At 34.3% G+C, this 26,233-nt stretch overlaps 2 protein-coding genes across 2 annotated transcripts; one reads left to right on the top strand and one right to left on the bottom strand.

Moving 5' to 3' along the window:
- Nucleotides 1-9,368: 9,368 nt before the first annotated feature.
- LOC21403909 (transcription factor TCP13) lies at nucleotides 9,369-11,822 on the bottom strand. Its single transcript, XM_010091347.2, has 2 exons — nucleotides 11,584-11,822; nucleotides 9,369-10,997 (listed from the first exon to the last, which is right to left on the bottom strand). Exon 2 carries the CDS (start codon nucleotides 10,839-10,841, stop codon nucleotides 9,714-9,716), a length of 1,128 nt encoding a protein of 375 aa, XP_010089649.1. The 5' UTR covers nucleotides 10,842-10,997; nucleotides 11,584-11,822; the 3' UTR covers nucleotides 9,369-9,713.
- A 10,343-nt stretch (nucleotides 11,823-22,165) lies between these two features.
- On the top strand, nucleotides 22,166-23,753 carry LOC21403908 (malonyl-CoA:anthocyanidin 5-O-glucoside-6''-O-malonyltransferase). Its single transcript, XM_010091346.2, has one exon. It carries the CDS (start codon nucleotides 22,285-22,287, stop codon nucleotides 23,704-23,706), a length of 1,422 nt encoding a protein of 473 aa, XP_010089648.1. The 5' UTR covers nucleotides 22,166-22,284; the 3' UTR covers nucleotides 23,707-23,753.
- Nucleotides 23,754-26,233: the final 2,480 nt, after the last annotated feature.

Raw genomic sequence — 26,233 nt, 5'->3', positions numbered from 1 at the left:
TTTATAAATGCCTTCAAAATGGCTCCACAGGTCGCAAGAGATATGCCTGATGTTACTCAAGCCTAAGAACTAATTATCATTGTTATTACTTTTTTGGTATCAGCTTCCTCTACCTCTTAAAGCTTTCTTCCAAAACAACATCTATACCACATGATTCACCCTGCATACTTATTCCCACTTTTCGTTTTAATAGTTTGAAACGTCAAACATACTCAATCCAATCTTGTTAGAAAGTATCGACAGTTCACAAATGTGCACGGAAAAGGAACCCCGACACCTCATTAGTAAATGCAATAAATATGGCGAAATACAAAGAGGCAACTTCCCAAAGCTTAGTATTCAAAATACAAATGCAGAAGCAGAACAAAGTTTACAGTGGGCACAGTGAAGCACCAATTCTATGTCATATTGCGAAACTCGGAAAATGAATTCCAAGTTGAGAAATGCATTTGTGGATCAATCCTAACTAACAAGAACATACCTCTATGGAACTAGATTCCGCAAACAGTTTCCTGAACAAGTAAACGAATTCTAACCAAAACAATCTACTTTACAAGTTACAACTCGGCCAGCTCCTGTAGAAATTCTCCAGTTCTCACTTTCCCTTCCAAAACCCAAGGTGAAATATTCTCAAATAACCTCTATTGTAGCATGGTACCAAAAATTTTCTTCCCTATTCCATCTCAAAATTTCAGAACACAATTATCCATAACATACGGTTCTCTGCGACGAAATTTTCCAATTTCCCATTCCATCGTCGCTTCATATGATAGCTTATACAGAATCCAATTTATATTCTTACGCAAAATTCAATCGAACAAGAAACTCGAAATTAAATTTTCTTGAAATCTCCTTTGCTCTTTCTAAGCAGCCAATCAGAGCCTTAAGAACCCAAAAAACACGTGTGTTTAGTACGAGAATTCGTGTCTGGAAGTATTTTCTAAAAAAAATACACGTAAATCTAGTTCTAAACCAAACTTCCACTAAAGGTTCAACCTTCCAATGCAATTCGAACAAATCGAAGAAGATGAAGAAGAAAGACAAAACGGAAGAAATTGAAATAAGCTCCGAGTGATAACCAGTGATAATTCCTAGGCTTTTGGATCGGCCACAGGAAATGAATGGGAAATAACCGCTCAACGGCAAAAACCGTCCAAGTCGTACGACAATGTGGTGTCGTTTCCGACGACATTTTTACTGGAATATACGAGCAGATCGGCCACTTTATAAACGACATGTGTATAATGATATGGCGTTTTGTCATTCCCTAAATCCTAAATGATAATAAATTCGGGATAATAAACGACATATCGTTTTCAGAATAAAAGAGAATTCCTTTATCAAGGAAACGACACGGAGTTATTATTCATAAACGTCAGGAAGTTTTAGGGTGATTTGGGAAGTGTATTTAAACTTTGATTTGAGTTTTGATTTAAATTCTTTGTGAGAGAATTATTGGTGGAATTTTTTTAATTTAAATTCTTTATGAGAGAAAAATACTGTAATAAAATCATAATTTGACTCGAGTATATGTACTAAACAACCCTTTAATCTGCACACAACATTAAATTTTAGACATATTTCATCGAAAGATAAGAGATAAATAAGATAAAAGTGAAAAATCCTTCTTGATGACTAAGGTTATAGTAGTCAGTTTTTAGAATCAGTTTTGTTAATTAAACAACATGTCGTTTACTTTCATAACGTCAAGAAATTATAGTTTATGCAATGTAGGACATTAATGGGACATTTAGTTCATGGATTCAGAACCATGATTTATGATTTTAATTTTTAAAATTCAAATTTTTTGTGAGAGAAAAACACTGTAAAGAATTAAGAACAATTATTCAGAACTAGGGACGAACCCTTAAAACAAACATCCCATAAAAGTTTGTAATCCTCAGGACTAGCAATTTTAGATGATATTGACTACTATAACCTTAGTCATCCTCAAGTAGGAAATTGTTGAGAATGGTGTCATGAAAGCCTGCGATGTAATTAATGATTTTATTATTTAACTAATAAAGTAGAAATTTCATTATTTATATGCATGTATTATTAAATACTTTATGAATATCATTAAAAATTCCATGATTATTTATGTAATCTTCAATATTGTATATAAGTATTATATACTAGAGGATAATATTTAAGGATAATAATTAAAATAAGTCCGTAATGAATTTAATTGAAGTTTGAAATATCTAATTAAAACATTATTAATACATGTCATTCCCATTAAGAATGGAACGAGCTTATCTACATCGTTAATATGAAGAGATATCGAATGTGTGTCTTTTACATAATGAGATTATGTAGGACCGGGACACATACACAATATGAATTTCTAATAATTTATGTTAAGTATAGAAATTCTAATTGAGTCTACTGATGGTCATATATAAAATGATCTTAATCCTGAGTTATTAGCAAACTCCTATTTATGGATTTGTGTCTTTTGACTTACTCGGTAAGGATTTTGAGAATCTAAATCCTATTCTTTGTATCTTGGAGACATGAAGAAATAGGTAGCGGGAAATGCTAATATTATGAGATGGAATCCATTCCTTCTTGAGAAAGAATCATATAAATAATTCTCTTGAGTGTTGACTCGGTACTTGGATTAGTAGGAGCTCTGATTCTTAAATTTGTTACTTGAATCACGATCTGGTAAACAATCAATGATACTCAAAGATAAAGACGTAATTAGAGAGGTTAACGGATTTCACCTAGCTTTAATTATGAATTATTTATAGAGGATCGATCTATATGAAGCGACTATATCAAATGGACGTTCCAAAGATGTAATTAATTATTTATAATATCAAGAGTGCAATTCCAAGTTTATAGTGGAGTAACTTTAGAATTAATAATCAATTAAATTCTTTAATTAATTAATTAATTAAAAAATTTAATTGATTATTAATTTTCTTAGAGCTTGATATTATGAGTTCATGAGTCCCTGCGTCATCCTGTTAATTCTACGAGACACTAAGGATAAAACAGTAAATTTAGAATTATAGAATTCTAAATTATATCACTTGGAAATAATTAATTGAGAATTAATTATATTAAATAATGTGATTATTTAATTTTATTTTAGAAAGTAAAATGTGGTGGGACCACATAGGCCACACGCCCAGTCACTGGGTGCAGGGGGCATGTGACACAGGAAGAATCCCACTAGGTTTCGCTTGTTTGCTCTCTAAGTTATATGGTTTACTTGTTTGACAAGTTGTTCAATTGGAATTCAAATTTAAGGAAAGTTTGACTTTAATTAGAATTAGAATTTTGAGACAAAATTAGAAACTGGATAAAAGATAAATCTTCTCCCACTTTAACGGCTATTGGTGCCACACACATAGTTTTGAAAACTATGGTAGCCGAATTTCACAAGGAAAAGAAAAAAAGAAAATATTTAAAAGTTCAAACGTGAAACTATTTCTAAATTTCAGGAAACTTCATCTTATGTGATAAGGTAAACTTTCCATAGAGGTCTAGGAGACACTCTATAAATAAGAGATTACAAAAAATTAGAAAACACAGTTTTCTCCTTCTCCTATGTGATAAACGTGTAATATATCAATTATAGACGTGTAACATTCTATCAGACAGCGGTAACATATTAGTGACCGACGTGTTACTTTTTCACTCTCTTCTTTGTGGCCGACGTGTATTGTAACTTGGCTATTGCAGGCATGTAATATACAGTTGATTAGCACGTAACCTTGCTGCAGTGGGCGTGTAACATTGAGAGAAAAAGAGAAAAAAAGTTCTTCCATTCCCAGTTACACATCATACATGTGTTGATGTTTATGGAAGACTTGTGAGATGAGTGATAACATTAATTGTCTTTTCAGGTATGCCCACATCACAGTCTCTGTTGAACTCAAGAATTAATGAGGAAGATTCTTGGTAGTCTGTGGAGCCAGAGCACTTAGATTGTTCGTAGTCAAAGACAAGAGTTATCATCCTAATCGGTCGCTATGTATAATTCTTGAACTAAATTAATTAGATTAATTTATTCGTTATAAATTAATATATTCTATAGCGCTCACCAAAGTTTTGAGAAAATTTTTGTTACCCAATCCAACTTTCTACGTTTTCGCACCCGAATTCGATTCGGAAACCAACAGAAATAACGAAGTTTTGTTAATTAACAACATGTCGTTTAAGAACAACAATCACAAGCCCTTCAAACAGAAACATGCTAGTGTAAAAACTTTATAAACGCAACAAAACTTAAGAACAATAAGCAGTTTACTGGAAAAATGCTAAATAATCATAAGCCCGAAACATGCTCAATAAAGGTTACAAACGACATGTCGTTTATTGTGGAAACCACGACTGTGATTATTATTTTATACAGTGACAAGCTGACTTATGTAAAGAAACAAAGCTAAGACCTCGTTAACGTCCTCGATTCGAGTTGAGAAGTGATTTTATATGAGAGAAAATACTATAATACAAAAAATTGTATTTAAATTTTTGTAAGAAAAACATTGTAGTAAAAATTTAAATTATGATAAAGAGACCTAAAACTTCAACAGCTATGTGTCTTTTTATCATACAAACAACCTAATTTTTTTTTTCTCCCCAAGAAAACACCAAATTCTAAATAACTAACGATGTATGTCATATTCGCAAGAACCAACATGAATATGAGACATCTTATAATTTTCGTTTACTATCCGTTTAAAAAATTTAGTCTATACACATCATGTAGTTTTGTTATTCTTCAAATTTACCAATTCTGAATAATAAAGACACATCATTGGCATCAATAAACATGGGAGAATGAAGGAAATATCATATTTAAGATGGGTAGATAAAATTCCCGTTCATTTCACCAATTCAAGTTTTACTACAGTAAAAAATTCTCAGAAACAGTCACATCTAACTTTTTTACTACAGTAAAAAGTTCTCACATAAAATCACATCTTAACTCGAATTAAAATGTCGAATCAACGAACTAAACAGACCTTTAGCAGATCATAAAAAAATCTTTAAAAAATATTTAGTAAATACCAGAAAATTTTAATTTAGATATTTTGACATATACTGCATTACCTAAAATAACCCAAAAGACACCAAATTTGAAAATCTCTCTTATCTCTATCACTACCCCTCTATCTCCTTGTTTCTCTCTTCACCCTTGCTCTCTCTCTCCTCCCTTGCTCTGTCTCTCTCCCTCTCCTCTTGCTCGCGAGATAACGGTGCCATAATGGAGTTTGCGAATCTTAGAGCTAGCACACAGCCAATGACGGACTTCTGAGTTGATTTTCTGGGAAAGTACGAGACTGGTTCTACGCCGATTCTGTATGGGTGGTTTTCTAGGGAGGGCCCCGATCAGCTACGGATGTCCATGATCTTCGCCATTCTCACTCGCGAGATAAGGAGAAATGGGTGGGGGTGAGCAAAAGAGGAGGGAGAAAGATAGAGGCTGGCCGAGTGAGAGGAGAGAGAAAAAGTGGCTGGCGTGAGAGAGAGGAGAGAAAGGGAAGGAGTGACTAGTGAGGGAGTGAGTGAGGAGAGAAAGAGAGTGGGCTAGCATGAAAGGGGGAGTGAGAAATTTTTCTTGGAATTTTAATTTTCAAATTTTGGAAGAATTTTTAGGATTTCTCTTAAAATTAAGGGTAACATGGGAAAGAAATAGTTAAAATTTTAAAATATGTTATTTACTAATAAACTAGAATAATTATGTTATTTACTACTTAACTTTTGAAAATCTGTTATATAAATAACATTAGAACGAAGTGACATGTCATTCAGTAAAATGAAAACGACAACGTTACAGGAAAATTAGATGTCGTTTAATTAACTTTAAAGTAGAGATGCAAGAACGGACCGGTCCGACCCGTTCTTCTTAGGCTCACACGGGCCGTGGGCCGGTCTGACCTGTTCTTCTTAGGCCCACACGGGCCGTGGGCCGGTCCGGCCAAGCCCTCTAATTTTGTAGGCCGGGTTGGGCCAGCCCATATAAGAATTATCTCGGCCCAACTCATACTACGAGCTAATTTTACGTGGGCCAGGTTAGGCTGTGCCGTGGGCCAGGATGGGACGTGTCATGGGCCTTGAATTGGCTGACCCATTCAAGGCCCATCTTCGCTCATCATGGGTTCAGATGGGCCAACTCATTTAAGCATGCAATTTTTAATTTTTTAATTTTTAATTTTTATTTTTGAATTTTTAAAGAAGTTAAGTACAAATATAAAAGTTTGAATAGTCAATGAAAATATGAAAATGAATATTTTATTTACGATTGTCTCATTAAATAAAAACTTTTCTAAAGAAAACCCAGTGAGACAAAACTTTAATAAGAAAAAAAGAATACAATCAGGATAATTATACATAAGATGTTTACAAAATTACTAAAAAACATGTAGATATATGTTGTCAATATATGTTGGCCCATTATTTTTCATGGGTCGTGCCGGGTCAGCTTATGGGCCAGTCCAGCCTACTAATATTTTATGGGCTGGGCCGTGCCTCGAACAGTGACAGGCCGTGTCGGCCTAACTTGTCACTGTGTCAGAATAGGCCTAGACCGGCCCACGAGTCCCAGCCCTTTGTTGCATATCTACTTACAAATGAATACGTGGTTTACTAGAATACATGAGCGTAGCAAGTTTAGAATGGTATGTCGTCAACCATTCATATTTTCGGTCTGGAGCTTGACGTGGTCGAGAATAGCATGTTAAGAAACGACAAGTAGTTTTGACTCTTGTGATAAATGATACCAAAGTTTTTGCTCTGAAAATGATACCAAAGTTTAGTCTGGAATGATATATATGTAATATGGTATTCCTATTCAGACAGTACACATGGTTATATTACGGGATAAACAAACTCCAAAAAACATGGTTATATTACTTTTAATATTTATTAATGTAATAAAGGGATTGTATGTATTAAAGAGTAGTTTACCATTCTTAACTTTCTTAAATTTTTTTTTTGGGGGTTTACTTTCCTCTTTTGGCGCTACGCTTCTGTCTTTTTATTTATTTTTTATTTTTTTAGGTTTTAGTGTGTTTCCTAGTACTAATGATGACATACATATATGAAATTGACTTAACAAATTTTAAGAGTTCAATTTGACCTAAAAAGGTAATTTATTGGATCTTGAGTCATTCCATGTATATAAACCATTTCACATTCTTATCAACTTTTCACGTAGGACAACACACACGTGCAATAATATCCCCCTCATGTGTGTGTTCACCAAGCTCCTCCTCGAATAAAAGTTTCTAGTATTCGGCGCATCCAAGCATCACACTCGAAACGATAGCCAACTTGAGCATGAGAAAGAGAGCCAAAATCATGCGAGTCCACCAAATGCTCCATCATTTGCACTTGTAATAATACCAACTGCAGGAACACTAACTCTCTAAGGGAGGCAACATATAAACTACAATCAAGTGATACCATTTTGTTGAGGAGACATCACATGTGAAAGTGGCGCAACACACTTCAGAGTCCAACTTAACCTAAAAAGTTAACTTATTTAGATCTTACATCATTCTATATGTATAAACCATTCCACATTCTTATCCATCCAATTTCCATATAGGGCAACACACATACACACATATATGTAAAGAATATTACAGTCCCACGGTAATTGCGCTGCTAATTACTAATTAACCTCTCTACTCTCCTAGCTCCGAATAACTCTGCGATTCCTTTTCCACAACAGTTATCTTTTTGGATCTTGTGCAATGTCTGACACTTTCTCTGATCAGGACTCCCTCATATGTCTCATTCGTAAAAGCCTTTTTATCTCTCTTATTACCTGCATTAATTTCTTCTCATCAGCTTTGAAAGCTCTGTACCAGCTGAGAGAGATCATCACTTTGATCCCTTTCATCTCCGTCTTATATTTGTCCAGCCACTAAAAGAAAGCGAGACATGATATCCAATATCGTTTTGAATCGAATGGAATATTCTCTGTGTGTGTGTGCGCATTTTAGGGTTTTAAGTATTCTACTAGCTAGAAAAAGCATATATACATACAGACACATATATACACAAACTCAGAATCGATTAAAAAATGAATGTAACATTTATATAATACAAACCCCGAAATGTATGGCAGAAAAGTTATATATAAATATAGTGATATACATTATATATGGCCATTATTAAAGTAGTCAACATTGCTTGGGGGAGAAAATGGAACCTTGCCGTGGAAGATTAGATTATCTTGGAAAGAGACTACTTAAGCTATCGAGATTGAATTTAGAGTATCTCTACATGTACACAGCCTTGTAGTTTTGTGCAGGTCTATTTCTAACCATTCTGAAATAAATTTTCAACTGGCGAAATTTATGTTACAGAAATTAAGCTTGCTCTTCAAAGTTCTTTGCTTCGTGTTTTCTGGGGGATCATGCGTGTTTTTTTTTACTTTTTTGGGTTTTTCCATCTGGGGTTTTAAAGATATTCTTGCCAATATTGACAAGAGTAATACTTTCTCTGGGAAGCTATGCTAGTCTTCAGTTCTTTTGTTTTTTCTGTTTTTTTTTTTTTTTTTTTAAATGTGTGTGTAGGTATTTGTGGCCTGCTAATTTCACTATGAACTTTTATATCTGTATTTTTTTTTGACATGCCAACTAGGTTGAGATGTACTAAAACATCTAACAAAACTAAAACATAACCACATAAGAGCTAGAACAAAAAAAAAAAAAAAAAAGAAGACATATTCATGAAGAGTTTCTATCAAATTAAACTCACGTGACAGATATTGTTAAGGGGTACTCTTAAGGAAAGAAAAGCTATTTCTGTTGCCTATGTTCCAACATGTCGAAGAGGGCCAAGGTTTTGCAAGTGAAGCTATTTGCAGATTTTGGTAGATTTGGTTGTGGTTCGAAAATCTCTAGAACGCGGAACTCAACATATTGCTCTTCCCTAATACTACCCCTTAACACCAATTACACGCGTTTCACGTGAGCTTAATTTGAAGGAAACAAGCAACGCCTGTTATCAAATTTGTGCTAAATGCCAATCAATAAACACTAAATACAACGTGATTATGCCTTAACACCAAATACATGAATTATGCTTCACATGAGTTTAACTTGAAAGAAACTAGAATCCGTTATCAAATTTGTGTTTAATAATATTTCCAATAGATCATAGTAAGCAACTACTATAAGGTGGTAAATAGTACCTAACACGATAGTTCTGATCAAGCAAATGCAAAACTGGAAAAAGTTCAGAGAATAGGTGCGAATTAGTAGTGTTCATCTCGGATATAATTATTAGACATATATGCATGACTTTCCAAAACAGTATCAAACTATTCACTTTGCACAGCGACCAAAATGCTTTCGAAATTCGCCTAGATTTTCATTAACTCAAATTCACGACACTCAATCAACACTACAAAAGAGAGAAAAATCAATTAATATTTAGGAAATATTGATAATTAACATCCCACAACCAACAAAACAAAAAAGAAAAGAAAAGAAAAATATAATCATAACTGAGACGAAGATTTGTCTGCATGCACACTGGCCTGAGTTTTAGCAGAATGTGCCTTCTAATTATGTACCTTTTCCTCTGATCTCTCGTTGTTAAAAAGAGATCAGCTGATGATCAGTCAGGCTTTTTATTTCATGAAAAGAGGGGCTACTTTGTAATGTCCTTTGTACGGGCCTCAAGTATCATTCAGAAGATATAATAACTTGGCCCTTACATTATACTACTCTTGTTCCTTATTTTTGCTGATCACTTCCATTGTCGTTCGGAGGATAACAGACAAGCTTAGAATTATTCGCACCAAAATGGAATGGTCTTATTGTGTTTGGCAAGAGGTTTTGTACTACATTTGAGCTCAACATGTGAAAATGGTTCACTTGTCTAGAATCAACTAACTCCACGCCAGAAGCTGCAGCACTGTGTGAAGGAAAATAAGTTTGCGTAGTAGTAGTATATGGAGAGCCGGTTGATAGAGACAATGTGGATGGTTGTAGAGACATAACGTTCAAGCTTTGAAGATGCTGATCTGATTGGGATGTGATGTTTAATCCATGGCCGGCGCCTCCGAAATGCGACAATAGCGGATAATTTGGAGGCTCCCAACGATAACTAACACCATGTGGCATATGGGCAATGTTGTTCAACATACCTGGGAAAAAAGGATGATTATTGGTTGTTCTTTGTGTGAGATTATTGCTTCCTTCGTGATTTCCCTCTTCTTTCTCAACTTCACTCCTAGTAGTACTATTATTAGCCGTTTCTCTTGCAACTTCTTTTGATCTTGCCTTCCAAAGAGCATCTGATGAAGTACTAGTACTAGTAGTGGTGTTAGTCCAAAAATTTTGTCTGCTTGTTGAACCTAATTCCCATTCAATAGCACTCATGTTATTGTTATTGTTCTTGAGGAACCCTTGATCTTCATTCGCTTGGCTTGCAGTAGTAGCAGCATTCGCTTCGCGAGGCGTCAACAGCGAGAAGTTCCCAGCAAGTGGCATTGGAAGCGGAGGGAGTTCATCGATTTCGTGCTTAGCGGCGTTGAGCAACCAATCCACGACTTTGCTCGGTTGATTAAGGCCTAGCCTATCTTGAAGATCATACAATTGGATAGCTGTGGGAACTGACAGCCTCACCCGCCTGTCTCTCAACCCTCTTATGGTGCACACTTTGCTATGCCTGTCCTTACCTCCGAAAACGCGCGACACGCGAACAATCCTCGGATCCTTCAACCTTAACCATGGCGTTGGATTTGCACTTGTGGCCGCACTTGATGAAACCTTAGTACTACTATTGACCTTTCCAATCTCATGACTTGAATTGCCTTCCTCTCTCGGAGGAAATTCAGTTTCTTTGGAGTTATTAATCATATTATCTTGTGCCTTGCTCTCATCATTTCATATATACGTGTGGTAAGTGACAAGTAAGATCAATCTTGTAGTTCCTTCATATTCCTTTAACTATCTTCTCCAATTATAAGCTGCTTCAGTTCATGATGCTTCATCTAATCAATCTCCTGGTACCGTCTGTTTATTCATCACCACCGATCCATGAAAGACAGAGAGGAGAAGGACATAAACGAAGAAGAGTTAGATCAAAGAAGGTTAATTTGGTCTTCCTTTCCACTAAATTAATCAAAGAAAAAATCGTTTGCCTTAGTGTTATAATTAGGGGAAAGTACAAACATGACAATTTCATGTGCAAAGTTCCATATATATAGAGTTCGAAAGAAATTAGAAGCATATATATATATATGTATGTATATCGATTAATGTATAAGAGATCATGTCTAAGTAGTTGGGAAAACTACACACCAAGAATTCACATCAGGTAGCAAGAGATATTGATGAATATGAGCTAGATTAATTGAAGGGCTACATGATATACTGTTAAAATATACTGAAAAAATAGTCATTAGGTAAAAGAAAACCATATATTGATCACAAATGATGCGGAACTTAGACCAGTGATTGATATTTTTTTCGCCGAGTGAGAAGGAGAAGGAGAAGAAAGAAGAAAGAATTTCTTGTTAGGTAAATATATCATGGCGATACTGATTTAAAGAAGCAATACATCAAACCAAAAATCAAAATAATAATAATAATAACTTACACAAACGATTTCTCAACAGGTAGAAGTGCAGTTTAATTGGTGTACTTTGATTATGGACTTCGGAGAACAGTAGGGGTTTTACACCGATATCGATCGGCGTCCATATATAACTTCTAAATTCGGTACTAATTCACTCAATCGCTTGAGCTGAGTATAATAGGGCTCAAAAGTTTAGATTCTTGGACCAACATATTTCTGGAGAATATTAAACTGGTTGAAGAAGCGAGCATGGTTTAGAAAAGGAAGATGCCGGAATTCAACCGACCATGCTCTCCATGGAAAAGATAAAGCAATGGTGTATAACCTGCCACGTGGCACATCTCTCACTATCATCCCTTCAAACGAATGTGCTGTCATTAATTTCATATCGTGTAAAATAATCAATCGTTGACTGCGTTTACACATATATAATCAAGGATTAATAATGTTGATGATGCTAATTATTAGCTTATCTATTTTAGTCTAGTTAAAAGCAACATTAGGGAAACCTAAGCATGTTAATTAAAAGTATTCTTCTTCTACATGGTTATAATCTCAATTGGGGACCATATATAAAAATAAATACTAGTGCACGATTTGAAAAGTGGCGAGCCATGCTTTATCGACAATTACAAAAAGGTTTAGCGACTGAATCCTTATCACATGGGTCGATGAATGCACGCCTAGCTAGTACCAAAGGCAAAGACGATTATTCATGTTCTTGCACATGTGAACAAAGCCTGCATAGCTGCAAATTTTGCATTAATATATACAACACCCTCGTGGTTTCTCCAGTTTTATCTCTTGTAATGGTATCACTAAAATGGAAAAAATATACACCATAAGTTAAAAGTTAACATTTGTCACATAACCTTGTATGGTATATATATGGAAGTCATCATGATTTTTTCAAAAGAAAATTCCTTCATCAGTTTAAACAAATAACTCGGATCCCAATTACGTAGGGTCCGTTTGGAAGATATACTCAAACTGTGATTCTTGATTCCGACGTTTGAAATTCAAATTTATTATTTTAAGAGGAAAACACTGTAGTAGAATGAATAATTTGAATTTGAGTTTATGAAGCAAACGGCCTCTTATTATTAATAAACAGACCGCCCGGTAAGAAACAAACTTTTATTTTTATTTTATTTTTTTACATAGGATGTAGAGACAAGAAATTCACTAAGATAAGTCTATTTCATGGGGTTGGAAAAGTTGTGGTGTATACTTAAGAGCGAAGTCATGTTGATGTGTCTGATAGCTACTTCAGATAATGAAAAAGCTACCTTATAGATGAGGGACCAATATATGTATTTTTACCCTTTAAAATACCCACTGAGTAGGAAGAGGACCACACAACTTTCCCTCAGAGAAATATGCATGCAGCAAATTTAGACTTCAAATACCTAACAGCTGATCAGAGTCGTAATGGGAATCACTATTTTCAAAACCCCAGTCATTAAAAACCAGTCGAAGATGGAGACCACAGCCGTATACCAATTCAATTTCTTTCTTTCTTTCTTTCTTTCTTTCTCATCTTTGAAAAAGAAAGGAAAAAAAATAAAAAATAAAAAGATACCCAATAATATTAAATATGTGCTTGTACTATAGTCTTATAATTTCTTCATGCCTTAATTAGGGTCAGCTCTGTTGATTAATGAGACGTGTACTGTTTGCTATAGAATCAAAGCCCTAGCTAGCTATATTGCAGTGTATTCTTGGTGCTGCTTAATTATTTGCTTTATGTCTGACAAGATATACACTTGCATTCATCAAAAAGCTGTTTCCTTATATTATCTTGTTGGTGTGTTGCTGACCTTCAGAAACAAGCAAGAACTTCCAAAACTAGCTAGGTAATACTTAGACTATATGTGGTAGTGGAAAAATGGCACGGTACTTGTGCCTGTACTACTCGAACGGATATATAGGGTAAATATTGAATTCAAGCTCGATATTTTAGCCACACACACACATCTTAAGAATTTAAGTTCGCAAGCTGAAGAGCATTTTCTTATATACCATTATTATGGTCTCCCAAAGTACTATACTTCTACTATAAGAATATAAATTAAAGTGAGAATTATAACGCGACTATTTGTCATACTAACATTGAAAGGTGCAACACCAAAAAATTTAGTTATCTATACACTATAATATTATTATATCTTTTCAACGTTAAGATTAGGTTAAATAAATACAATTATGTCACGCTTCTCATTATCTATGAGTATGCCATAACCAATTGTACATTTATTATTATTATATATATATATATAACCAAAGAGAGAAAGAGAGGTATATTTATATGTGCATGTGCGGATACATAACAGCTTATTCGTTTGTCATAGGCTTGGCTTCATTTGTTTCATTGATTCGAATTAAAAAGTAAATTACATGAGTAAATTTTTGTGAGAGAAAACTGTAATAAAAACTTAAGTTGTGATTTGAACTTATGAAATGAACGAGGTCTTAGTTAGCTTATGCATATGATTTGTGAGAGGTACTATAATAAGAGACATTTCCCATTAATTTTAAATAAACCTCTACAGGTAATTAATTTGCCGTTTTTCATGGAACATATAATTAATTAGCACGCAAATCAACAGGGAAAACTTTGATTGACTAGAAGTGAAATCTAGTATGATGCCAATAATTACCGCAGGAAAAAGGTGAATAACATCCAGAAAACCTTCTATCTTTGCCCTTTTTTGGAGAAAGAAAACTAAAAGACAGCTAGAAAAAATCTAATATATGTATATATATATTAATACTAATTAGGTCTGCTGTGCCTGCACATGCAGTATTATCAGATAGAAATATAAAAAAGAATTAGTTGAACATAAACGCCGCTGAAAACCTTATCATCTCCAAATTAGCTAATACGTTGCTGTTGAAGACAATAAATTAAAAACAACGATAACAGGCCTTTTTGGCTCCAATGAAGCAAAGTAAATTAAACTGAATTAATAACACTCATAAAAGTTTCAGAAAAGGCTACCCATTAATTAATAGATGACCCCAACCAAAAAAAGAAAGTTAACTATTACTCTCTTATGTAATTATCAATAGTTTTCAACAAACGATCGATCTTGTTTTATATTATTGAAAACAGCAATATTAGTACTTAAAAAAGGAGAGAAAAAAGAAAAAAAGGACTTAATTTTAAGGGGGGAAAAAAAAAGTTTAGGCCAATTGGCCACGGATTTATCACTACTATATTACTAGCTTTTTTACGACCGAAAATAGACAATGGAGTGGTACTAGATATTTCATGCAAGTATATCAGAAGCTCTTCTAGTGTTCTTGATCAAATTAATGTTGTTTCAAGCATCTTTTTGATCTAGAGAGAGAGAGAGAGAGAGAGAGAGAGTGCTTTAATTTGCAGCTGGTTAATAAAAAGATGGAAGAGAAAAGTTTATGGTTCTTATCTGCTGTGTCGTCCAAGACAACTCTAATTCTCTAAACAAACAGTGGCGGGCATCTCAAGATCATCGGCACAGTGAGGTTCACACAACATACACTGTTGATCTGTGACAGAGAGAGAGAGAGATCAGAGAGAGAGACTGACACTGTTTGCCCAATAAATGGTCCCCAGATTCCAGACAGACACAACCCCCTTCCCTTGATAACCTTACTATTAATCACTACACCTTTTCTGAATCCTAGCAGCACATACTACTGTTACTGTTACACTGTACCAAACTTTTTCTGTATAATGTATACATATCAACTTTTGAATAATTTTCCTCGTCAATATATATATATATATATATATATATTTGTGTTTAGTTCCATTGTATATAACACATCACATCATATCAAGTTGTCCCTTCCTTGGTAATCATGATGATAAATCTATATATGTAATGCACATATCTCATGATCTTCTTTTGCTTGTTAATTTGTCCTCAAGTTTTTCAGTTGCCGATCTTTCATTCTTTCTTTTTATTTTACAAAAGGGCGAGAGTAATTGAAATCAGAGAAACTTAACATATTTTAATTAGGTCGACACTCGCTAAGCAACTTGACAATCAAAATCCGCATTCAAAACTAAGAGGACGTTTGGTTGGAGGATTTAAACTATGTGATTTGAATTATTTTTGATTTATGTGTGTTTTTTGTAAGAGAAAATACTGTAGCGAACTATGAATCATTATTTGAATCAGGGAACGAATCCCTCTACCAAACATCTTCTAAGTTTGAGACAATTTGCATTATTAAATTAAGGAGGAGAGGGAAGGGTCAAGGACCTTTATATGAAAAGAACTGCATGCGTGCAGGTCAAATGTTCCTCTATTTTTTCTGATAATTGAGTCGACTCAGGTCCAAAAGTGAAGATGGAAACGGACAAAAAAAGAAAAAGTCTTCTCATATTTCTCATGCACCTTTTAGCTAAGATAGAATATGGGGTCGATCGGGTGCTAATCCATATGCATTAGCTAGTTAGTTCAGAAGCTTCATAGAAGCAACATCGATATGGTCATCGACTTCTATATATATTGTTTAATTACCGGAAATAGTAGAAAATATATCGATACAAAAAGTTTAAGAAAGTATATAGGTCAATTTTTAGTTATAGACATTAATAGGCCATAATTTGTCAAGTTATGGCTTATAACCAGATAAGTTATGGATAAATTTTTCAAGTTATGGTTCATAGCCAGACAAGTTATGAATAAAAACTGTGAATTATGGACAATAACTTGTCAAGTTATGGTTCATAACCAGACACGTTATGGACAAAAACATTAATTTGGCCTATTTATTAACTTATGTAAACTATTGGCCTATTAATTTTAATTCATCTCAAGTCTTGGCTTATTTCTCTCTTTCTCCCTTTAATTACAAGTAGTAACGGAGCCACTTGAGGCCCAGGGGCAGTTGTCCCCTTTTAACTTTCGGCTGCTGAAAATTTTTTTTTTCTAATAATTTCGCTCGCCCTAAAATTTCGTAATTACAATTTTTTATATATGCTTTAAAATATTTTCTATTATCTTCCAAATTCTAGTAGTTTCATGCATTTTCTTTTTTAATAAAACTTTTGAAATCTTTAGATTATACCTTAAACTTTGACTCTTAAGTATTAATAACTCAAACTTAAATTCTCAATACAAGTAAAAATTAACTATACTACTATATAAAATTCATAATTTGTAGACTTTAAACAACAGAAGGTAAATTAAACTCTATTAGAGGTTTGATTCATTTGAAAGAATAAATAAAAGATAAAAATAGATTAAAAAAAAGATAAAAGAGAAAGGCCAAAAGCTTTAAAAAGAAAACAAGATAGTTACATGGTTATTTTACTTCAAAAAAAAAAAAAAAAAAAAAAAAAAAAAAAAAACCCCCCTGTATTTTACTAAAAAAAAAAAAAAAAAAAAAAAAAAAAAACAAACGCCCCTTGAAAAAATTTTCTAGCTCCGGCCACTGATTACAAGATACCATTTATAGAAGACTGCGTTGTCTCTTGTACTCTAACATAAGGATTAACACAAATTAGCTATGAAAAAGTACTATTTCAAATTAATCTCTCATCATTAATTAGTTCCCACCATTTTCTTATAGTGAAATGTAGATATATCAATGTGACAAGTTTTTATGGGGCGAAAAGGAACCATATATGCTACATTTAAAGGCACATTACGTCTTTAATCATCTTTCATACCAGTTATTTTTTATCTCAGTTTATTATTTTTTTTTAAAAAGCCACAATACGTCTTTTAAATCGGAAGAAAATATGAAATTATTAACCAACAAGAGATCCTCTAGAAAGACTTGTACCTATATGTCCGGAGTTTCAAATACACACACACACACACACAATATATATATATATATATATATATGTGTGTGTGTATAAAAGAAATATTGCCGACAAAAATAGGAGTAAAGGGGCACTTATTAGTGCTTCAGAAAAAAAAAATTAAAAAAAAAAGAGCCAAAGTTTTGAATGGCTTTAAAGTTAAGAATATGTGGCAATAACCGCTCGTTGAGGTTTGTTTGTTCAATTGACACTTTAGATCACGATTTAGGGAATATATACATACATACATATATATATATGTATGTATGTGTATAAACCCCTAAATTGATCCCAAATCGAGTCTGATCATATCTGGCATGTGTTATATACGCGTATGAAAAATACAGATCATAATATCGAAATTCCTTATTAGTAGCAACTGATTGAAGCACAATCCCTCTTACCAGAAGAATATATATTCCCAGTTGCCGCTTATAAAGAGCTAGAGAAAATTGGATTTGTGTCCCGGGAAATGAGGGGATCTGCTTTTCTCTGCAATTCTTTGCCACATTTATTGATTGTCCATTTGTCTTTTCTGTGTATACTGTTTTAACTAGCATATAACTAGTTCGTTTCAAAAATTTAAGTTTTTAATTCGAGTTGAGATGTGATATTTTTTAAAAATTTTTAATTGTAATTGAAAAAATTAAATGTGATATTTTTTTAAAAATTTTTAACTGTAAAAATTCAGAACTGAAAACTAATGAGGCTTTTGACATTCTAATTATCCTTTCTTCAGTAGTACAATTCCTAGAAGCTGATCAGTCACTCTCTGCAGCTTTAAATTAGTCATAATGAGAATGATAGATAGATACACAGATGATAATGAGAGTGTGAAGGTGACTGTAAGCTGGTAGATGATCTTCTTTTAGGCTCGGTTGGTGGACTGCAATCAATATACTAATAAAAATTTCACATGTTTTGGACCCATCAATTTCACATATCCGACTCCTTTACCGTGTCATAAGTGCCATAGTATTAGATTTTTTTTTTTTGGTTTATTTTATCGATGTAACAACTTTTGCATCAAATTATTAATTATCTTTAAGTGGAAATGATACGAATAATGAAATTTATATCATTATTGTCAGAAAATTTCTTCATTTGAATTAGTATATATATGTAGTAAACAAGAGTCAGTAAATTAATTCTACTGCCATATCTGTACCACTACCAAATTAAGTAAGCTGATCAATCTATCTGCACAAATATTCTTGATCTAGTGCATTCTCTCGCGATATTGACTAATCAATGAATTCCCTGAAAATCCAAACAAAAACTTAAAAGATTGTGAGCAAAAGGGCAAAAAGAAAGCATATACAAGAAGCAACCTATATATATAAAGCGTTATACATGTTGGATCTAACTGTTAAAAAGCGTTAAGAAAACGTAAAGAAGAAAAAGAAAAGAGCCGACACAACAAAAACACATACGCATGCGCAAAACATATATATGCCAAATCAAAAAAAAAAAAACCTTTCATGGGCCTATATTGATGCAAACAGCAGCGTGCACGGTGAATTATCACATCATCCTATCCCATCCAGTTGCATATACATATATAGATATAATTCGGGGGCGTATATCTATAATTAAATATCGTAGCAAAGTAGAGATTCAGCAATATTGCTATTCTTTTTACAGTACTGTTAAGTAGTACTCAATAATAGCTTGGAAGAGGAACTGGTTTAGTGATATTTATGGAAAAGCTTGAGTTCTTAATGAACCCTAGCCCACAATAAAACTAATAATATCAACCTATAGCTCGCAATAAAACTAATTATACAAACCTGTTCTATTTATAATATTTATAACCTCCAGCCTTAATCATCATCATACTCTAGTCAGGTATAGTACTATCGTTCGAACTTCGAAGAATCTAATTCCAGTTATACTTTAACGAATCTTTTCTTTTTTAATGGCAGTATGAAAAAAATTAACTAGGGTAATATATATATATATTTTTTTGATAATTAACTCGGCCAATATTGGTCTGTCTGAAAATTTAAATATTGTTAATCTAAAATTAGTTGAATATTGTTTATGTCATCTAGTGAAAAAAGTATATCTATATATCTCGTGTAACATTGACGACATTGATCTTCATACAACATGCAATTAAATAATCTCAACTATATTACAGTTGCAACCATAGCCGTAACGATAATTTCACACATGACTCTAATATAATGTGACAAGTTTAAATGCTCCAATGCCCAAGTTCGATAAATACGCGGCATGCCGACGCCAAGATATCAAAACACATCTTAATTACTCTGCATAAACCCCCTTTATCCACACACACACAAAAAAAAAAAAAAAAAAACAAAAAAAAAGCAATAATACCGACTTTGTATCACAATGGGTAACTATGTCTCCAGTAAATGGATTGCTAATGAAAGGAATGAATTCTCATTTTTGGCTTGACCATCTGTCACATGACTTCAACTTAATTAATTGACAACCTATATATGTATTGAACGTATGCCTTTTAAATTTCTTTCGGAGCCCGTTAGCTTGTTCAGAATTTGACTGTACATTTGGACACAAGATCCGAGCAAGTGATTTGAAAATTATGGGAACTTGGGAACCTATTTCATCTAAAAAAGTAAAAATACGTAGTCGTTAAACATTGAAAATAATACATATATCCACCCCAAATCTGTTTGTTAAGCGAGTTTTATTGTTATCTTTTCAGCAATGGCGTTCGTACTTATGCCAAATGTAACTGTAATCGGCGCGCGTAGTGGCAAGCCCAAGTATTTCTTGTAGGCCCTATAGAATATGGGCCAACCCAAAGGTCAACCAGAGGAATACCAATTTTAAAGGGTTCAATTTCACATCAAAAAATGAGCACAAGCGAATGATTTTCACATCAAGTGAAGTTATAGATAAGTGTCAATACCTGTCAGGAAAAATACACCCCCACACACATGCAGCAGCAACAACCAAAAAAAAAAAAAAAAAAAAAAAAACCAGAGAAGACAAAAATTCACTTGGTTCGGCAAAATTGCTTATATCCATAGGAGATGGAGAAAAATTTCACTAAAAGTTTCAGAATTACACACTCAACAAACTTTCTCACTCTCTCTCTATTCAAAACTCTTTTATACCTTTTGTCTATCTCTTTCCGCACTCTCTCTTTTCTCTCAAAAAGAGACACTTTTCTCTTAATACACATAAAACCTTGCACAAATCACATATTTATAAACTCCTAATGAGCCATAAAATAACCCTTACTTGAAAATAAAAAATAGTAACTTACCCAAAAAAACACAAAATATTAACTTTTTTAAAACTAATTTAACGGAAATAGTAGAAAATAGACAAATATGAAAAGCTTAAGGAAGTATATAGGCCAACTTTTAGTTATAGAAATTAATAGGCTATAACTTGTCAAGTTATGGTTCATAACTAGATAAGTTATAGACAAACTTGTCAAGTTATGGTTCATAGCCAGACAAGTTATGGACAAAAACCGTGATTTATGGATAATAACTTGTCAAGTTGTGGTTCATAACCGGACAAGTTATGGACGAAAACAGTAATTTGGCCATTTATTAATTTATATAAACTTTTGGCCTATTAATTTTAATTTATCTCAAGTCTTGACATATTTTTTTCTTTCTCTCCTAATTTAAGTAACTTACCTAACAAAACCCAAATCTAGCAAGGCCCAAAAGAAAAAGGAAGTTGACCTCGAACGTCTAGAATTACTTTGATTATCTTCCTTTGAATGCAGACAAGAAACTAAAGGCCAATTACAAAATGTGATGAAGTGTATCTAGCAGATATATAACTGATAATCTAAAACGCCATCTTAAGACTTGTTTAAAAATCACTTACGTGATATGGGGCAAACGTTCATTGCCGAAGATGCCGGTGCAGTGTTATTTGGTGGGGGTAAATTTGATTCTAAAAAGTTTCGTAATTGATTATATGTGCTAAGATCATTAATGACCTGCCTTTTGCTTTTGCTGAGTATGTGAGAATGAGGTTTATATTTCAATATTTGCACCCTTAAATTCAATTAATTCCTCGAAATACTGCAAAATGATGCTTTAAAAGTTGTATAAAAAAGAAAAATCATGAACTATATGCGTGATTGAGGCTCTCATCGCAGTTGTGTAAAAAGAAAAAGTCAGGAATGAGTCATTATGGTCCCGTTCATTTCATCAATTTGAGTTTAGAATTTAAATTTTGTTATAGTAAAAAATCCTCAAAAATAGTCACATCTAACTTTTTTATTACAGTAAAAAACTCTCATATAAAATCACATTTTAACTCAAATTAAAAATTTAAATCAATAAACTAAACGGGCTAATAATTTTACCCATTTTATCATCTTCATTCAATTTTTGAAGTCAGCACTCTTTTCGTCGTTCTCAATATCCACTGTTTCAATCCACTAATATAATATATCTATATTTAAATAATGAAGTCCGCCTCGAAAACAGCGAAACAGCGAAGAAAGTAACATAACATTTCTCTTAATACATTTTGACTTAAGATGTCTATCTGACATCAACCGGAATGACATTTCCCTCCGTAACACGTGCCCAACAACCTCCCTTTTCTCACTCATTTCACCGAACCCAAAGCAGCCAGATGGGTGCGGTGTCAGGTCCGTCACCTGATTAAAGAACGGCCTATATTAATCTTTATTTTACATACTAAAAAGCTTAGCAAGTAAACGGAAAACAAACACACTTCTTCTATACATATTAAACCTGATTAAAGAACGGCCTATATTAATCTTTATTTTACATACTAAAAAGTTTAGCAAGTAGACGGAAAACAAACACACTTCTTCGGAAGAACGGTCTTTCTTTTTAACTAAAATTAGGAGAATCGTCTTATCTCCTTTAATTTTATCTTTTGCTTTGTCGAGAGCTATCAACCAGCAAATCAAATTAATGGCAGAACCAATTGAAGTGGAAATAGTTGAGGTTTGCATGGTGGCTCCTCCACCTACAGTCAATCCATCCCCGAAGTCTCTTCCTCTCACTTTCTTCGACATTAGATGGTTACGTTTCCCACCATACGAACATCTCTTTTTCTACGAAATCCCAACCCCAAACATTAATAAATCTTCTAATTTTTTCTTCAAATCCATTCTTCCGAGACTCAAACACTCTTTGTCTCTCACCCTCCTCCACTTCCTCCCTATCACCGGGAACCTAACATGGCCTCCAACTTCCCCAAATCCCGGCGTCGAATACTCGGAAAGCGACGCCGTTTCGCTGACCGTGGCCAAATCCACGGCCGATTTCTACCGCCTCTCAGGCACCAACGACGTCTTCTGCAAAGCCGCGGATCACCGTTCTCTGATCCCCAAGTTGTCAGCATCCCATGAGCGAGTCGCGGTTTTGGCGATTCAAGTCACCGACTTCCCGGACCACGGGTTTTCCATTGGGATCACCATGCATCACGCGGTCCTCGACGGAAAAAGTTTTCACTTGTTTATGAAATCATGGGCCCACATATGCAGATCACTTGGATCAGGAGATCATAGTGGTGATGTTCATCATGATCAATTACCGCCGGAGCTAACACCAGTTTACGACAGAACTCATATCAAAGACCCTGCCGATGTTGGAACGTTCTTATCAAATCGGTGGCAAAATATGGACGGACCCGATAATAGAAGTTTATTGCCTTGGAAAGGATCGTATACAGTTCAACCGGATTCAGTTCGAGGAACCTTCCAATTGCCACGAGCGAAAATAGAAAAGCTAAAGCAATTGGTAAATGATCAAAAACACTGTCCAATTCGTGCGTCCACATTTTTAGTAACGTGCGCCTATACTTGGATTTGTTTAGTTAAAGCAGAAGAAATAAGCGACAACGAAATACCCTTTACATTCGCCATGGATTTAAGGTCTCGCTTGGAGCCTCCAATACCAGCGACATATTTTGGAAACTGCGTTGGCGAAAATGTCATCGTCGTTGAAAGAGAAGCCCTGTTGGGAAAAGAAGGACTTTTTGTAGCTGTAAACGCAATAAGTGAAGCTATAAAAGGCTTGAATGAGGGACCTCTAGATGGAGCTGAGAATTGGGTTGCGTCGTCTATTAACGCAGTGAAGACATTCCCAAGACAGTATTCCGTTGCATCATCGCCTCGGTTTGAGGTTTACGATACAGATTTTGGATGGGGAAAGCCGAGAGAGGTGGATGTTGTTTCCATAGATGGAACGGGAGCAATATGTCTGTCAGAAAATCGAAATGGGGAGGGGGGAATTGAGATCGGATTGGTTTTGTTAAAACATCATATGGAAGCTTGCGCTTCTTTGTTTGCTGAGGGTCTTGAATCTCTAATAAGGAGCAACAGTGGTTAAGTAACTGGGGTTAAGGAATCCCTCTTTCTTTTTTGTTTGTTTCGGGGCCAAAAAAAAAAAAAACTATAATTTTATTGTACAATTAGTAGTCATCACTGTAATTTTATTTTGGATACGATGAGAATACTCTTGAAGAATCAAGACTTGAAAAAAAAAAAAAATTGAAGATCATTTTTCTTCTTGAAATAGGATGAGAATATAATCCCTCTTTTAATATTCCAGGTGAATTGCAGTGATTATCGGCGTCATGATTATCAATGTCAATCAAGATATTTTGTTTCTTTAAATCCTATAGGATTTTGACAATTAATTCTACTTTATTATTTCTTAAGATAATTAAGATAGATTTTCTTGGGCTTGGAAAAATTTCCTCTAATGTCCTTAAATGATCTCTCATGTCTTAAATATTAAAATGTAGATATTTCTACATATAGGTCAAAACGTTAAAAAATCTGCAAGAATAGGCCAACCCCGGTTTGGCCTTTGGCTTCCCACTATTGCAACAAATAGAGGTGTAAATCAGCTGGGTAGGCTCGGGTGTGGCCAAAATTTGGGCCGAGCCACAAATATCAGGCTGGGAATTTGCCAGGCCGCAACAGGCAGTAGGGACCAAAACCTCGTACACCATCGAGTTACCTCAGGTAGGGTCGACTCTGTAAGATACTGCATGTTGGGCTTTACGGTTGAGCCAATCTCAGGCCATGTTGGGCCCTCTATTAAGCCTGGCCCATTCTCAGTTTTGAAAATTTGTTTTGTTACCTTTTATGTTAAAGTTGGAAAAAAAAATAGATTACCAAGCTGGCTCAGCAAGGTTACCTTTGAGAGAGAGTGAGAAAAATTAGGGTTGTCCATTGTTTTACTTACTTTTTCAATAGGTTCAGGATCGGGGTACCTCGGGTAGGGTCGACTTAGCAAGATACTGCGGGTTGGTCTTTACGGTTGAGCCAATCATAGGCCATGTTGGGCCCTCTATTAAGCCTGGCCCATTCTCAGTTTTGAAAATTTGTTTTGTTACCTTTTATGTTAAAGTTGGAAAAAAAAAACAGATTACCAAGCTGGCTCGGCAAGGTTACCTTTTAGAGAGAGTGAGAAACATTAGGGTTGTGCATTGTTTTGCTTACTTTTTCAACAGGTTCAGGATCAGGGTACCTCGGGTTCTTAGAATCCCACCCCGTGCTCCTACCCGCACAGTACATGTTGGGCATAAGTAAAACTGAAAATTAAATAAAAAAATTGAAAACGTGTGATTTTCAGGTAGGATTAGTTAGGCTCGACCAGGTTCGTTGGGTTCAGGGTGATTTCTTACAGCACTAGCAACAAATGTGGCCAAGCGCAGGGGCTGCAATGCCCGTTGCGTGCCCACATCACATGCCTTGTACTTTGATGGGTACAATATTATATCACACGCTAGCTTCTTGCATGTGCACCACACTGACTAGGCAGGCAAGTCAGTGTGGGCGAAAAAGAGCCTGCAGGCCCCACGGCTTATTTGGTGTCATGACCGAGAAATTTATCAAAATTATTGTATAAGATAAAATTTTTTGAAATCTTTTGTATCATTAATATGAATACTTTTATGATAAGTATTTGCTAATATAAATATGGAATAACAAGTTATAAGTTAAAAATCAGAAAATTCTTGTCACACCACCCCCCCGAGCGGGAGTCGGTGACGTGGAGGCTCGATTAGGAGTTGAATGCGATTAAAATAAATGTTGGATTTACGTTTGATTTTATGTTTATTTTGTAGATTAGCAAAGAAATAGCACTTAAGATTGATTTGGAGTGAATCAGAGACAAAAATGGCTTGAATTGATCGAGAGGATTGTGAGCGCGACGGTATCAACAGGCCATGACTACGGCATTTGAATGAGGCAAAACTAAACTTGACCAAGAATGTACCGCCGTGGCTCAAAAGGAGCAAATTGAGCAGATTAGCCAATGTCGTGGTGTTGACTTGGTGTCGCCGCCATGTTGGAGCATTGAAGTGGTGCATTTCAGAGCAGGGCTACGTTCGGTGCATTTCTTAGACAAAATGTAAAAAGGGTAGAAAATTTTTTGAGAAAGTTAAAAAAGATAATATGACAAAATGTATATATAATATAGCAAAATATAAAAATGTAAAAAGAGTAGACAAAAAAAAAAGAAAAAAAAAGAGAAAAAAGAGAAAAAATGTAGAAAAGCTAAAAAAAAAAAAAAAGAACATGGCCGTATCCACCAACAAATAATGACACAACAAACAAATACTGTGGAAATAGTTGAAATTAATGCGCATAATATATTAATCTTTGTTTTACAATAATGCCTGAATCTCGCCAGACAACTTTTGATTATTTCCCTACACGCATACCACCTTCCCATTATTTTATGAAAATAAATCAATGACATCTTTTAATTTGTCAGTTATATGTCTTACTTTATTTAAGCCGGAGATTTGAAATACTCTGATGGCTTGTTCTAATCTATTTTTTATTATAATGAGTGAATTAGACAGGACATGGCCAGCTAATTTTTATTCTACGTACAT

The sequence above is a fragment of the Morus notabilis genome, unplaced genomic scaffold, assembly GCF_000414095.1.
Source record: "Morus notabilis unplaced genomic scaffold, ASM41409v2 Scaffold241, whole genome shotgun sequence".
NCBI classification, from domain to species: domain Eukaryota; kingdom Viridiplantae; phylum Streptophyta; class Magnoliopsida; order Rosales; family Moraceae; genus Morus; species Morus notabilis.
This window is presented reverse-complemented; position numbering and strand designations above follow the sequence as displayed.